General features: G+C 41.3%; 1 protein-coding gene across 30 annotated transcripts in view; it reads left to right on the forward strand.

The window, feature by feature from the left end:
• Nucleotides 1–15,742, forward strand: part of PRRC2C (proline rich coiled-coil 2C) — a 121,733-nt gene that overhangs the window by 93,969 nt on the left and 12,022 nt on the right. For 18 of the 30 annotated variants that reach the window (XM_065554667.1, XM_008162853.4, XM_065554673.1 and 15 more), the window contains 5 exons: nt 4,055–4,176; nt 6,849–6,985; nt 8,273–8,507; nt 9,168–9,290; nt 11,240–11,458. In XM_065554667.1, coding sequence (XP_065410739.1) covers nt 4,055–4,176; nt 6,849–6,985; nt 8,273–8,507; nt 9,168–9,290; nt 11,240–11,458 — 836 coding nt within the window. The remainder of the gene's footprint in view (nt 1–4,054; nt 4,177–6,848; nt 6,986–8,272; nt 8,508–9,167; nt 9,291–11,239; nt 11,459–15,742) is intronic. The other 12 variants (XM_042858040.2, XM_042858044.2, XM_008162855.4 and 9 more) reach the window with 3 other exon arrangements.

Here is a 15,742-nt window from a genome sequence, read left to right on the forward strand (position 1 = left end):
CCACCAGTCGATTTAGCGGGTCTGGTAAAGAACCTGCCAAATAGACTGCAGTTCACTCTCCAGTCAACCCCTGTACTCTACCCCCGATGAGAAGAGTAAGGTAAGTCGACGGGAGATTTTCTCCCATCGACCCCCTGCGGTAAGTCGACCTAAGGTACGTCAACTCCAGCTATGTTATTCATGTAGCTGGAGTTGCGTAGCGTAAGTCGACTTACCGCGGTAGTTAGACATAGCCTATGGAAACTGTTCCATACCCCTAATCCTTTGTTGCCCTTCTCTGTAATTTTCTGGTTCTAATATCTTCTTTGAGATGGGTGACCAAAACTGCATGCAGTATTCAAGATGCGGAGTACAGTGAATTTATATAGTGGCATTACATTTTCTGTCTTGCTATATATCCCTTTCCTAATGGTTCCTAACATTGTCAGCTTTTTTGACTGCATATTGAGCAGACATTTTCTGAGAATTATCTACGATGACTTAAAGAAATTTCTTGAGTGGTAACAGCTAATTTAGACCCCATCATTTTATATGTATCGTTGGGATTGTGTTTTCTGGAATGCTTTTCTTTGCATTTATCAACATTGAATTTCCTCTCCCATTTTCTTGCCGAGTCACCCAGTTTTGAGATCCCTTTGTAACTCAGCGTAGTCAGCTTTGTACTTAGCTATCTTGAGTAATTTTGTATCGTCTGCAAACTTTGCCACCTCACCGTTTAACACTTTTTCCGGGTCATTTATGAATATATTGAACAGCACAGGTCCCAGTTCAGATTCTTGGGGGACTCCTGCTATTTACCAGTTTCCACTGTGAAAATTGACCCTTTGTTTCCTATCTTTTAACCCATGTCTGATCTATGGCATGACCTTCCTTCTCATCCCATAACTGGGTACTTTGCTTAAGAGCCTTTGAGGGACTTTGTCAAAGCCTTTCTGATAGTTCAAGTACCCTCTCTGAATCACCCCATCCACGTTTATTTAACCCCCTCCTCCCCCTTCAAAGAATTCTGGTAGATTGGTGAGGCATGATATCTCTTTACAAAAACCGTTACTCTTCCCAAACAGATTTTGTTCAGCTGTGTCTCTGATAATTCTGTTTACTATAGCTACAACCAATTTGCCTGGTACTGAAGTTAGCCGTACCAGCCTGCAATTGCCAGGATTGCCTCTAGCGCCTTTTTTTTAAAAACCAGTGTCACGTTAGCCATCCTCCAGCATCTGGTACAAAGGCTGATTTAAGCAATAGGTTGAATACTGCAGTTAGTGGTTCTGCAATTTCATATTTGAGTTCTTTGAGAACTCTTGGGTGAATACCATCTGGTCCTGGTGACTTTATTACTGTTTGTTTTACCAGTTTGTTCCAAAACCACCTCTATGGACACCTCAATCAGGGACAGTTCCTCAGGTTCATCAACTAAAAAGAATTGGGTGTGGGAATCTCCCTCGTGCTTGTCTTCCTTGAGTGCTCTTTTAGCACCTTGGTTGTTCAGTGGCCTGGCCAACTGAATGTCAGGCTTCCTGCTTATGGACTTAAATTTTTTTGCTGATAGTCTTTGAGTCTTTTGCTAGTTGCCCTTCAAATTCTTTTTTGGCCTGCCCTATTGTACGTTTACACAGAGTTTGTTCTTTCTGTTTTCCTCGGTAGGATTTGATTTCCAATTTTTAAAGGGTATCTTTTTGTCTCTAACTGCCTCTTTTACTCTGTTTTTTAACCATGGTGGCATTTTTTGTTCCTCTTACTTGTTTTTATTTGAGGTATACATTTAGTTTGAGCCTCTATTGTGTGTTAAAAATTTTTAGCTTGCAGGCATTTCACTCTTATGACTGTTCCTTTTAATGTCTGCGTAACTAGCCTTTTCATTTTGGTGTAGTTTCCCTTTTGGAAGTTAAATGCTACTGTGGTTGGTTTCTTTAGTATTTTTCCCCCTATAAGGATGTTAGATTTAATTACATTACAGTTGTTCTTTCTGAGCAGTTCAGCTATATTCACCTCTTGAACCAGATCCTGTGTACTACTTAGGACCAAATTAAAAATTGCCCCTCTCTTTGTGGGTTCCAGGACTAGCTGCTCCAAGAAATAGTCATTAATGGTGTCTAGAAATTTTATCTCTGCATCCCATCCTGAAGTGATGTGTTCCCAGTCAATATGGGGATAGTTGAAATCCGCCATTATTACTCAGTTTACTGTTTTTGTAACCTCTCTAATCTCCCTCACCTCAGCATTTCACAGTCACTGTCATTATCCTGGTCAGGGGGTTGGCAGTATATTCCTACTGCTATATTATTATTATTCAAGCATGGAATTTCTATCCATAGAGATTCTGAGGTGCAGTTTGATTCACCAACATTTTTTTTACTCTAGTTGACCCTGCTTTCTTTCACACATAGTGCCACACTCCCACCAACACAACCTGCTCTGTTATTTGTATATATTTTGTCCCCTGGTATTTTTGTCCCCATTGATTATCATCGTTCTGCAAGTTTCTGCGGTGCGTGTTATGTCAGTATCCTCACTTAATATCAGGTAGTCAAGTTCACCCATCTTAATATTTAGACTTCTAGCATTTGTGTACACGCACTTGTAAAATTTGTTAATATTTAGGTGTTTGCCTTCAAGGTGTGTAATTGAATTGGTCTTTTTCATTTGACTGTTATTTTCAGCTCCTACCTGTCCTTTATCAACTTCTGCCCTCTTCTCTTTACTAGGATATAGAAAATCCCCTTTAATAAATCCTCCTCTAAGGGATGTGTCTGTCTGAATCGTGTGCTCCTTTGTACCTGTCAGCTTTCACACAGCCCTTAGTTTAGAAAATTCTCTACAGTCTTAAATTTCACATGCCAGCAGTCTGGTTCTGTTCGGGTTTAGGTGGAGCCCATCCTTCCTATATATGCTCCTCCTTTCCCCAAAAGTTCCCTAGTTCCTAATAAGCCTGAATCCCTCCACCTAACACTATTGTTTCATCCACACATTGAGACACTACAGTTCTGCCTAACTGGCTCTGGGCATGGAACTAGAATTTCAGAGAATGCAACCATGGCCTAAATATGGCCTCCAGGACCTCTCTCCTACCTTTCCCTATGTCACTGGTATCTACATGTACCATGACTACCATCTCCTCCCCAGCACTGCCCATACATCTGTCTAGATGTCTCTAGAGATCCACAACCTTCACATCCGGCAAGCAATTCACCATGCAGTTCTCCCATCAAAAGCCCAACTATCAATATTTCTAATAATCCAATCCCCCAGTTCAGCCACTCTGGTCTCAAGAGCCTGTACTTGATCTCTGTGAGCCAGGAGCTGCTTACACCAAATACATACCAATGCCACCTGCCCATAACGCAGGTAATCGTACCTGCTGCATTCAGGGCAATATACTGGATAGCCCACTCTGCTGCTGGACTTCTGCCTGCATTCTTTGTACTCTTGCATGGTTTTTTTTCTGTGTTTTGTTCGGGGGCGGTTTGTGGGGGAGCAAATTTTATTGGCACAAGTTTAGAGGATGTTTGTAAGGTGTATCTTGATTTCATATTCCCTCTCTAGACTCCCTTGTAAAACTCCCATTTGCTGCTCTTGTTCACTAGCTCCTCCGGTCACTTACGAGCTGGCTTTTTAAACTCCTGTTTTCCATGAGTTTGCCCCCTTGTCAAGGGATTCAGAAGGGATTAGGGATCCAAGGATGGCAGGCTGGAGCCTACTTAGGAAGCTCTCAGTCTTGCTTAGCAGGCTGCTAGGCTCAGCGCACAGTCCCCAAACAGACCACACTATAAACTTAAAGCGAGCAAATACACCACAGGCTCACCCCAAGAGTCACGTAGTTGCTCCTCCTTCACCTGGAGAACTCCCTCACAAAACTCTCCTGTTGGCTAGCTTACTGAAAATCTCTTCCCACTCCAAATCTCCACCCCCAATGCCAACAGTCAGGCAAATAGTTAATCTAACTTGTAAATATGAAATAGAAAACTTCCTCTCTGGCTGCAGTTCCAACACTACGTGGAAATCTGCCCAGAAGGAAAATGTTACATTCAGACACTAATTTTCATATTTTCCTGAGGTCCTGCAGCTCAGATCCCAGCTTTCTACATGGACACAAGCCACTTATTCAGCACTCAACATGCACGTCTGGCTCCACCTTCCCTGGCTCAACAGCAAGGTTTTCAACCAGGACTTTCTCAGGTATTTGGGGATTCATCTTACTGGACCTTCATTGTAAAGCTGTTATAACTTGAGTGGAGCCGATAGTTGCAGGGGGGAAAGAGATCTATAAATGCTAAATTGCATTGCATTGCATTCCCAATCTATTATAGTTCAGTTTGACCATGTACACAGCCTTTTATGGTCTTTCAGTCTACATTCATGTGAACAAAGATTTCATTATAGCAGTATTCCAATAGAAGCTCGTATTCTAAGAAATGTACTGCTTCATACAAGAGTATATGTTCACACCAGAAGTGCTCATTATGGTTTTTCTTCCTGCAGTTGAGGACGCTGTTTGCTTATGTAATAGTAGGGAAGACTACTAATGAGTCCAGTAACTTGTGGGTGAATCGGAACATATCATTTTTATAGGGGTCGGCAACCTTTCAGAAATGGTTTGCCGAGTCTTCACTTATTCACTCTAATTTAAGGTTTCGTGTGCCAATAATACATTTTAACGTTTTTAGAAGACCTCTTTCTATAAGTCTATAATATAGAACTAAACTATTGTTGTATGTAAAGTAAATAAGGTTTTTAAAATGTTTAAGAAACTTCATTTAAAATGAAGTTAAAATGCAGAGCCCCCCGGACCGGTGGCCAGGCCCTGGGCAGTGTGAGTGCCACTGAAAATCAGCTCCCGTGCTGCCTTCGTCACGCGTGCCATAGGTTGCCTACCCCAATCTAGAAAGTGGTCCAGCCTCTCTTTAAAGAATTCAGATTCTGATAAATTAGCCAGCTCCTTTTGTAACTTGTTCCAGTGGTTGATTCCCCTCTTGTCATTGTAAAAGTTCTTATTCCCCGTTTGAATTCTTCTAAATAGACTTCCAGTCATTGGGTCTTGTTGTGTCTGTCTGCTATCTTAGAGTTCCTATTCTATGAACTATTAATTTTTTATAATGGAACACTGCTTATTACACAGTAATGGAACAGTGTTCCTGAAAGCCATGGCCAAAAGTTGGTACTGAGGAAGTTTAATAAGTGAACTGGTTAAGGAAGTGTACCAGCTGTCTCCCCAAAGCAAACCTGCAGTAATTCTCATGTATGTAACAAGAAAATTGAATGTGAACTCTGCTGTAAATAGTCAATAAATCTTGTTTGTGATCGTCGGTTTCTATCCGGAAGGAATCTAGGTGTTTTTAAACATGGGATCCCATATAGACCAAAAATATAAAGCTCTTGTAGAAGAGAGTAAAGGAAAAGGTTTAAAAGTGTTTTAGATCTCCTAGATTTATCTCCTGCTAACTTTAAAGTACTCCGTCCATCTGCCTGGGAGAATCAAGTCCAAGTGACTTACAATGGTTTATAAAATTAGTGCTCAAGTCACATGGAATATCTGACTAAAGTGGCTCAGAGTATGAGTAATAAAGATCAAGTATTAAGAATGCAGCATGTAGTCCATAGACTAAAATGTTAGCCAATTTTTAAAAAAGCAACACTTGTGAAAAGTATCAACTGAATGGCCTTGTGATGGGGCAAGGATTCACCCTGCAGCTCCTCCTGCTGGTCGTCTAGGGAATTAGCTCTTCCAGCACAGAGTGCCTTCTGCAGGCCTGTCTCGCCTACCGCTGGCCCCGTGTCCCTCCCAGACCCCAGTGCCCCTCTAAGTGAGGATTCTGCCCCAGCAGCAGTAACCCCTCCGTCTCTGGGTCTCCCCTCCCAGGGAAGCCCCCAACCCGTATCCCCACCTTGCCTCAGTGGCTACTGCCAGTCATCATCTAGCCCCCGTTCCCTGGGGCAGACTGCAATCTATAAACCACTCACCATCGGCAAGGGAGGTTTGGACCTGCTACCTTTCCTAACCCTGGGCTGCACCTTTGCAACCCTAGTACCTGCTTGGGCCTTTGCCAAGGGCTGCAGCCTGGGATTTCACTAGGCTGGAGCTCTGTAGCTCCTTCTGCCCTTCCCCAGTACTGCTCAGCCTCGGGTACCCTGCTCAGTCCCCAGGCAGCCAGGTCCTTCTCTCTCGAGTGAGAGAGACTCCTCCCAGCTCCTGGCCCACTGCCCTGTTATAAGGGCCAGCTGGGCCCTGATTGAGCTGGCCACAGCTGCATCTGCTTCCTTAATCAGCCCAGATTTTGCAGTTGCAGCCCTCTCCAGGGCTGCTTTTAACCCCTGTTTACTGAGGCCTAATTTAATAAAGATACTACAGATAGTTTGCTCAGCTATCATTATCATGCACTCTGACTTCTCATTTGCTGCTATATTACAGCAACTGCACATTCGTAATGGTTCTGAATTTCTTGAGCGTGATTGTTGGGATTTTTTTCTGTTTTATTGTTGGTCATCAGAATCAAATGCCTGTAAAGTTTGTCATAACAATTTTTTAGACGGAAATTAACTTTAAATAGCTGTGTTCATTGCCTCAGTAAGAAGTGAACTGTGATTCTTTCTACAACTTATTTGGAAATGGCAAATCTGTCAACTCTTCAGTAAAGTTAACTTTCAGTTTAGAAAGTTGTCATGCATTCACTGTATAACCTTTGTGTTTAACGTGCAGCTACTTTTTAGTCTCTTAATTCCTTTATAAATCCCATTGTATGTTAGGTACAGACATTTTTTCCCTTAAAGGTTTTTACTAGGCAATTTTCAGCTACCAGGATTTTTATGACTGTTTCTACACTTGGATATTTAATTATTTATTTTTGTTACAGCCCACTTCAGTTCAGCAGATTCCCATCCCCATCTATGCACCTCTACAAGGACAACACCAAGCCCAACTGAGTATAGGAGCAGCACCTGCTGTTTCCCAGGCTCAGGAATTGTTCAACTCCTCCTTACAACCATATAGGTAAATGTTTTTGCTTTAGTAAGGAAAAGCAACAAATGAGATCAGTCTGTTGTAGTATTTCTTTTTTTCACCACTCCCACCTTTTCAGACCAATATTGAAGCCTAATGGCAACTCTTAAAATCCTTGTTAGTTTGTGACTTCAGGCATGAGATCCAGTAATAGAGATTTGACTTAAAATGAACTACAAAGCTTAGGGACCAGTTGATGACCTACAAAAATAAAACTTGTTAGAAAGACTGTGGTCTCTCCCTAGTTAACTTACCAGCCAGAGTTCATTATACATTTTATTTTCTCACCCTTTTTACTCCCCTCAAAAAATCCACATATTCAAAATGTCACTAATACTGTGCCAAGCAGAATGTTGTTGAATTCAGTGTCCTGTCTCCTGCCTCTCATAAGCGTTTCATTGGGAGTCTTTTGTATTGACTTTAATGAAGCTGAGTTGAGCCCCGTATGCACAGGAGTAGAACTCCTATTCTGCAAATCCTATGCTGTTCATAATAGTCAGATTCCCTCCTGTTCCTAAAACTAAGGCAGATTTTTCCAGATGGGCTAAGAAAGCAGCCTCTAGTCTGTGACTGCTGGCTGAGAGAGGCTTTTAGGTAGTGCTTTGCTGTATTTCTGTGTAAAAACCCAAAATGAGTAGTATCGGGAGAATGAACAAGGAAACCAAATACCAATTTAAATATTAAGGATCTTGTTCCCAGCAGTCAATGTCTCAGATAATACCAAACATTCGTTGTTAAAAATACCCATTGATACTCAGTGACTAAGTGAGTAAGTATTATGGAGTCAAAGAATTAATGTACTTAGGGTCATCTGTGGTCAAGAGAACAAAACATTTTTTTTTCATGCTGAGGTGCTGCTACTAAACTCTGTAGTACCTCCCTCTGCCTGATGCTACAGGACAAAGACTAAGAACTGGAAGCAGACAGATTTCACATGTGGCAGTGCAATTAATTTAAACATTTCTTCTATGTAATTTGAAATAGTTTAATATACTTTAATACTAAAGAAATTAAAATAACTTACAAAATATTTTTTCAGATCTGAAGTTTAGTTGACTTCCCATACGTTCAGGACCAGTACCCAGCAACTCACACGATCTTCAATGGGATCTGTTGTGTGTACAGCCATTTTGAATATCTGGCTCTCTGATTTTAATGCCAATAAAGGTCTAGTTCTGTTATAAAAAGAATGTTGTATTTTAAATTTCAAAGGCAGTTTCTCATATATTGTATCTGTAATGCAAACTAAAGCCTAAAACACTACTTATTCTTTTGTAGATCACAGCAAGCTTTTATGCAAAGTGGTCTGTCTCAACCATCGCCAGTAGTTCTGTCTGGCACAGCCTTACACAATTTCCCAACAGTGCAGCACCAGGAACTTGCTAAGGCACAATCGAGTCTTGCATTTCAACAGACTTCTAACACTCAGCCTATTCCCATCTTGTATGAACATCAGCTTGGTCAAGCTTCAGGACTAGGAGGCTCTCAGCTCATTGATACTCATCTTCTCCAGGTGAGAATTTGTTTTCAAGTTGAGGTCTGTATCACTTATTGGAGCAAATAATGATAGGATATAAAGAATACTGGAGGAATTTTCTAATACACTGCATTTTATAGTATTACGGTATTGGACTCTGTATTATTCAGACCTGCTTCTAACCATCTTGGATAGGTGAGATGCCAAATATCCATTTCTGTTAATTGAAATTTGTAATTAAACTGAAATTTATGAAACCCCAAGACCTTTAATACCATGTTTCATCTGTATTCGGATATGCCCATCTCTATAATATCTAGGTAGCATTGATGCCACGTTACAGGAAATCTTAATCTTTCTTTTCATCATCTTTACCAGGCCATCTGTTTTGTGCCCCAACATTCCAATTCACTTGTAACAAACTATGTAGTATGAGGATACCTCTGCAACTTACAGACATAAAGACTTAACTTTTCAATAAAGACACTGTCCTGTGTTTGAATTGTTTTAAACAGAAATGGAGGCTTCACCGCCAATTGAAATCTCTCATTTTCCAACTTCTTACGCTGTAGCAATTTTGCAATTGAACTGACTTTAAATCCAGAATAAATTGCCATGCTCTTAACATTTAGTAATCCTGGTTATTGATAGTAATTTAATGGTATCCTGTTGCAATTTGTCACTCTTTCTTTCCAGGCCAGAGCTACTCTCACCCAGGCTTCAAGTCTATATTCTGGACAAGTTCAACAGCCTGGCCAGAGCAATTTCTATAATACAGCTCAGTCTCCCAGTGCTCTTCAGCAGGTAAACTATGGCATGGTAAATTTCCTAAATTGCATTTCTTTTTATTATCAATTTTATGGACTGTTTTTTTCTGACATTGTATACTTAAACGTAGGAAAATAAAAAATTTAAGATCGTGATCTTAGAGCTGAGAATTTGCAGAATAGAGCCACCATAGTGACACACAAGTTGCAAGAAAATCAAGTGATAGACTTAAGTCATTAATATGCACTTGTATAAGTGGCAAAAGAGTGTTCCTACAGCACTGTCTCTCTAGTGCAGTGGTTCTCAGACCTGTACTGGTGACCCCTTTCACGTAGCAAGCCTCTGAGTGCGACCCCTCTGTATAAATTAAAAACACTTTTTTGTATATTTAACACCGTTATAAATGCTGGAGGAAAAGCCCGTTTGGGGTGGAGGCTGACAGCTTGTGAGCCTCCTCTTCCCCCCGCCCCCCATGTCATAACCTCGCGACCCCCTGAGTGGTCCCAACCCCCAGTTTGAGAACCCGTGGTCTAGTGATAGTAGAAGCAATACCCTACATAACAGTTAATTAATACGAGTGTCTGCTATCTTTCATGGGAACAAGTCAGAGGTAATAGCGCTTTCATAGAGAGCCAAGTAATTACAGCATTTAGAGAGCAGACAAACAAAATAGCCTGTTTGCTAATGATGGCTTATGGCTCATCACTGACTAGCTGAAACCTATAAGACCAGTCACATTTCCAGGGGAACCAATGTGTGTACCCCAAATATGCAAAGTTGATTGAGTTTGCACACAGTTGTCTATCATGCTTACCTGTGTATATCTAGTCTTATCCTGTGTCTCTGTAGCACTTCCTAGTTTTGAAGTTTAAGTGGTACCAGAGTATTTTCAAGGAATTTAAGATTATATTAAGAAAAAAGTTTTGATTTTGTGTTGTGCAAGCACTGTGGGTTGTTTGCAAATCTAGTACCATTCAGTGGCTCACATTTTGACAACTTAAGGTTTAGATTTTATAAACTGTTTCTAACACTTATTTGTAACAATTGGCTAGTTTATGACAAGTCTGTCAAACATTAACCGTGTGACTGAGGGAAACCTCCACAAACTTTAAATCATATTGAAACACAGTTCAAATCCATCATCTGGTAGATTAGAAGTATCCTAAAAAGTTAATATCCCCTCCAAATGAAAGTCTTTGGAAGTCAAAATTATGGGTATTTGTTTAATGTTTTCAGAGGTTCTAGTGAAATAGCTACTTGTAACCAACATTATGCTGCTTACAGTAAATCTTGATTTAAACTTGACTCACTGTACTTTAGAGAATATTGTATCATTCTTTTAGAGGCCCTCAAAACATTTTTTGTGTGTGTGGTGGATGAGGGGTTCATGATTATGCACCATACAGATTAGATGTAAAAACTAACATAATTACTTGACTGACTAATATTTTCAAGTCCTTATCACTTCCATCCAGCTATTAGTGTGCACATTTGGTTATGGTGACCCCTGTTAATACAAAAAGGTGTCGTCAGGTGGTTGGATAGTAGTCTATCATTTCTGTTTTTAACCTTAAAACTCCATTTGTGTGCTCTTTGGCAAGTAAAGTCTAACTTTGATACCCAGCAGACAACTTGATCATTTGAGTTGTTTGATGGAAAATGGCCATTTTTGTAACTATCTTGTAATTATCAGTTGAGTTTAATTTACTTTATTGTGAAGTGCTGTTGAAATGATAGTACAGTTAGGATCCAACCTGTAATTTGATGCATTTGTAACTGTTTCTGAAGTTCAACTATCCAAATGGATTAAGAAAGAACTAATTATAAAATCTCTACATAACAAATCAAGAAATTTATTTGCCTGCATCCCTCTGGGTGATAGTTTCACTAATTAAGTGAAATATAATTTAATCTGAATATAATTTAATGACTAAGCCATCTTGATATAGTTAAGTAATTAAGCTTGTACTGTGGTACTGATATTTCCTTATTGTCTCCAGGTGACTGTACCTTTACCAGGCTCACAGCTTTCTTTGCCCAACTTTGGATCCACAGGACAGCCACTAATTGCTCTACCCCAGTCCCTACAGCCTCCACTGCAGCACGCCCCACCACAGGCTCAGGCTCAGAATCTGAGTAGGCCTGCACAAGTAAGCCAGCCTTTCAGAGGATTGATCCCTGCAGGAACTCAGCACAGCATGATTGCTGCTACTGGAAAGGTAATTACATATTTAAGCCTATAGTGCAATAATGAAAATGTTCCATTACACTATTACCAGTACACTATTTTTACAGCGTCCAGCAGTGTTGTGAGCATTTGGCAGTTTTTTTTAAGAACTGAGGTCCCTGTCCAGATCTTAAAATTTAGTTTGACATGGTATGATAAAAAGGGGCTAGGATAGCAAACAATTGGAAAGGCATGTGGAGGTAGGGCACTTTAAGCCCTGTGTATATCTTGGTGGCTCAGGCAAGGTTTTTCTATTATTAACTTCCTTCTTGTGGCATTTTGAAAAACTCATCTTAGAGGGATTTTAATAAAATGATGATGGCTTGACAGACAAGGGCATTTCCATACATAGGGAACAGTGCAGAAAATGGCACATAGGTGGGCAGAAACAGACGAAGAGGGCATTGAGTGTAGTATTGGTAGATCAGAGGGGTCAGGAGCTATGGGATAACATATGAGTTTATATGTAGTCAGGTTGAATTCTCTGGAGTTTTGAAGGAGAGGAGAAGGGTTTCAGTAATTAAGAGTAGATGATCAGCACACTAATTCACATTTTGACTGTTGGGATTATGAGGAATTGACAGACCTTTAATTAAAACAACAACGTGAAGTATACTACATTTTTTTCTTCAACAGCAAACACAATTTTTTAACAAAACAAGCATATGTCCCTCACTTCTCACATTTATCTCCAGACTTCTTCTCCTTGTCCAGATCTATTCCACCCCCAACAATCATCTATTCATTGAACTTTTTGAAACTTTGCACTTTTAGAGAGAGGGTTATAAGATTCAGGTTTTTTTTTAAAAGTTGACAAATCCACACTGGGATGTGTAGTGAATGATGATGGTACTACTACTGCACATCCCATGCAGTTGGTATCACCAGAAACAACAGCAGCTCATAGACATTCTGAAGATAAGGATGCCCCAATTATATCTCTACCAGTATCTCTAGTAACAGTGCTCCTGATCCCAGATCTGTGTTTATTGAGGCGATATGTCACACATTTTTGTATTACAATTCATAATTGCATTTTAGAAGGTGCTGGAAGAAAGGTGGGGCATTTTGGAAGTTGAATAGGGGACAGTTTGGGCTTTTGGCATCTGGGGAGGAATGTGGGACAGTTCATAACTTTGGGATAAGGACATTAGTTGGATGATTTTGCTAAAATGATCAGCAGTGAAATAGTTGACATTCTAAATTAATTTTTAGATTTGAGTTAACTCATATGGATGATGAAAGGGGCAATTCACACCTTCAGGGCCACGATTTGAGGCTGTTTGTGCTCAGAAAGGCAGGACTATGGTTTGTGTTTGAAGATATTTTTTATAAAGCTAGAAAAATAGCCATTTTAAAAAGGAATCTTGGACTCTGAAAAACAGTTCTGTGCCAGGGCATTGACAAGTTAGTGATTTCTGCAGCAGATGCAGAGGAATTGTACTTAGTATAAAGTATTCTACAGTTTTTAATCCTGCTGGAGACAGCAATAGTAGAGCACATCAGATGGAGTCTAGGCACAGATGATCACTCAGAATCAGAGCACCTGGCTCAATCCCAGTCTAGGAGCCCTTTCCCTGACCTTTGGGATTCTGACGAGGTAGAATTATAGGGGTGAGGTGTTTTGAGTCAAGTTTACCAGGAATCTCTAAGAACAACTTTAAAATAACTGAAAAAAATATATTTTGATGCCTCAAACTGATCACCCTCCATAAAGTTGGCATTAAAATGTCTTTTACTATGCTCCAAGCAAAAAAGTCTAAGTTTTAAGTTCACCCATTGTTTTGATTTGCAACTGGCACCCTGATAAATGCTATTATTAAAAGGCAGTGTCTAAATAGCTGACAGAACCTGTCTCGTAGTTGTATGTCCGGGGCAAGAGATGACTTGGTTGCCAGCTTGGATCTGTTTTACTCCAGGACCTATTGTACAGAAGGCTGTGCACATTTCCTGCTTACCTTTACAAAGAATAATTGCCAAGATTCAGTTTCTAGGGAAGAGTCCTGATATGGACTCCCCGTGCTGCATAAGGGCCAATTTAAAAAAAAAAAAAATTACGTGTCCACTAAGGACTCTTTCTTGTTCTTCCCACCCTCCACCTAACACTCTGTGGTTGATGCAGTTAATGAACCAGGCAAGCAACATCATTATAAGTCTACCCGTATGACTAAGACCAGAAGCACGTAGACTTGCTTGGGAGAAAATCCTTTTCATTGGCAGCCGTACAGATGCATATTGTAAATTACCCAGTGCTGATGGCAAAGTATATTTTATGTACTTGTAAACAGTTTGCATTGCTTGTTGAACACTTCCGCCAAACCAAAGGGACCAGTTTCAGGTCACAGTGGCTGAGGGACAATTACTGGCCTGAACATCTCTTCAAGCAACTCTGGATGCTGCAGATAGTGCAACCCACTCTATCACTACAGCAGTGGTGATTATCAAGGCTTCCTGGTTTACAGCTATCTGGCTTCCCCAGAGAAGTCCAGAATCTGATAGAGGACTTTCCATTTGATGGACTCAATCTGTTTGCAGAAAATACCAATGAGTCATTGCGTACCCTTAAGGATTGTGGGGCCACATTACACTCATTAGGTGTTGACACACCTGCAAACAAAAGGAAGTTTAGTAGATCAGGAACGGCTCAAAGATCTGGTCTGATGCGATTCTTTGGGTTTCAGAGACCAACAGAACCTCTTAGAAAGAGACAGCTTCCAAAGAAAGAGACCTTCTAACCCAACTGATGTGTCTACGCAGCAGCCTTCATTATCACAGCATCTGTTTTGACGGGATGTTCAAAGGTTCAAAACCCCCACTTCTGTTCGCTTGCCAACTATAATGTTTTGCCCACCTTCCTCCATTTGGAGACCAATTCTCCCATTTCCAACCAGCATGGGAGTGTATCACCTTGGACAAATGGGTGATGGAAATATCATGCTACACCATCTATTTTACTTACCTCCAACCTCCTCATTCCACTTTTCCATCCCTCTTCATGGACTCCTCTCATGAGTCACTGTTCAGACAGGAAATAAACTCCCTTCTTTGTTTAGGAGCAATAGAACTTGTCCCCAGTCAGCATGGAGGAGAGGGCAATATGGCCTGAGCCGGCCCTCTCCCAGCCTGGATCAGCTGGGGGAGGACTGCCTATCCTGCAGTCTCAGCCCCAGAGCTCCCATGGTGGGGAGTGGTGCCTCTCACCCCCAGCCCAGGTGCTGCTGCGGAGGTGGGAAGGGGTTCCTCTCTCCCCACTGTAGTCCTGGAGCACCCTCCTGCATCCCAGAGCCCTCATCTCCTGCACCCAACCCTCTGCCTCAGCCTGGAGCCCCTCATCCCTGGCCCCAGCCCAGAGCCCTCATCTCCTGCACCCAAACCTCTGCCGCAGCCCTGAGCCCCCTCCCACACTCTGAACCCCTCAGCCACACCCCCACCACATGAATTTTGTTATGTGCACCAATATGAAGGTGATGTCACACATCACCTTCATATTGGTGCACATAACAAAATTCATTCCGCACATGGGTGGGAAAAATTAGAGGGAACACTGGGGCATAGCTGGGTGCTCTCATAGTACAGGGCAAATGGTCACCCAAGAAACCATCCTCCATATCAACTTGCTGGAGCTCAACGCAGTCAGAGTACGTGCCTTCATTTTCTGCCTCTCATCAGGCACAGATCCATAAGGATCATGATGGACAACATGGCCTGCATGTTCTAAATCAATTGGCAGGGAAGAACGAGATCCCCTTCCTTCGATCCCAAAGCGATAAGGTTATGGAACTAGTACATAAAACATCACATAGGAATCCCAGCAATGTATCTTCTATGCAGACAAAACGTCATGGCTGATGCTCTCAGCAGGTATTTATCACAAGACTACGAATGGGAGCTGAATCTCCAGAACCTGGTTGGCATTTTTCAGATTTGGGGATTTCCAGAAGTGGATGTTTTTGCAACAGCTACAAAAAGAAAATGTCACCTGTTTTATTCAAGGGGGAGTTTAGGTCCCAATTCCCTGAGGGATGTTTGATCCTCAGAATGGTTAACAAAATCAAATAGGAGAGGACCAGAGTCATTCTAAGCCCTGATGTGGTCAAGGCAAGCATGGTTTACTTACCTATTTCATCTAGCTCGCTGTACGACGACAAGTCTCCCAATCATGCCACAACTCCTTTCTCAGAATGCCGGTGACTGTTGCATCCCACTCTGAGCATTCTTCACCTAAGGCGTGGCTCCTTGATGGTTCATGGGGCTAGAGTTGTTCTGTTTTGCAGAG

This window comes from Chrysemys picta, chromosome 8, assembly GCF_011386835.1.
Source record: "Chrysemys picta bellii isolate R12L10 chromosome 8, ASM1138683v2, whole genome shotgun sequence".
NCBI classification, from domain to species: Eukaryota; Metazoa; Chordata; order Testudines; family Emydidae; genus Chrysemys; species Chrysemys picta.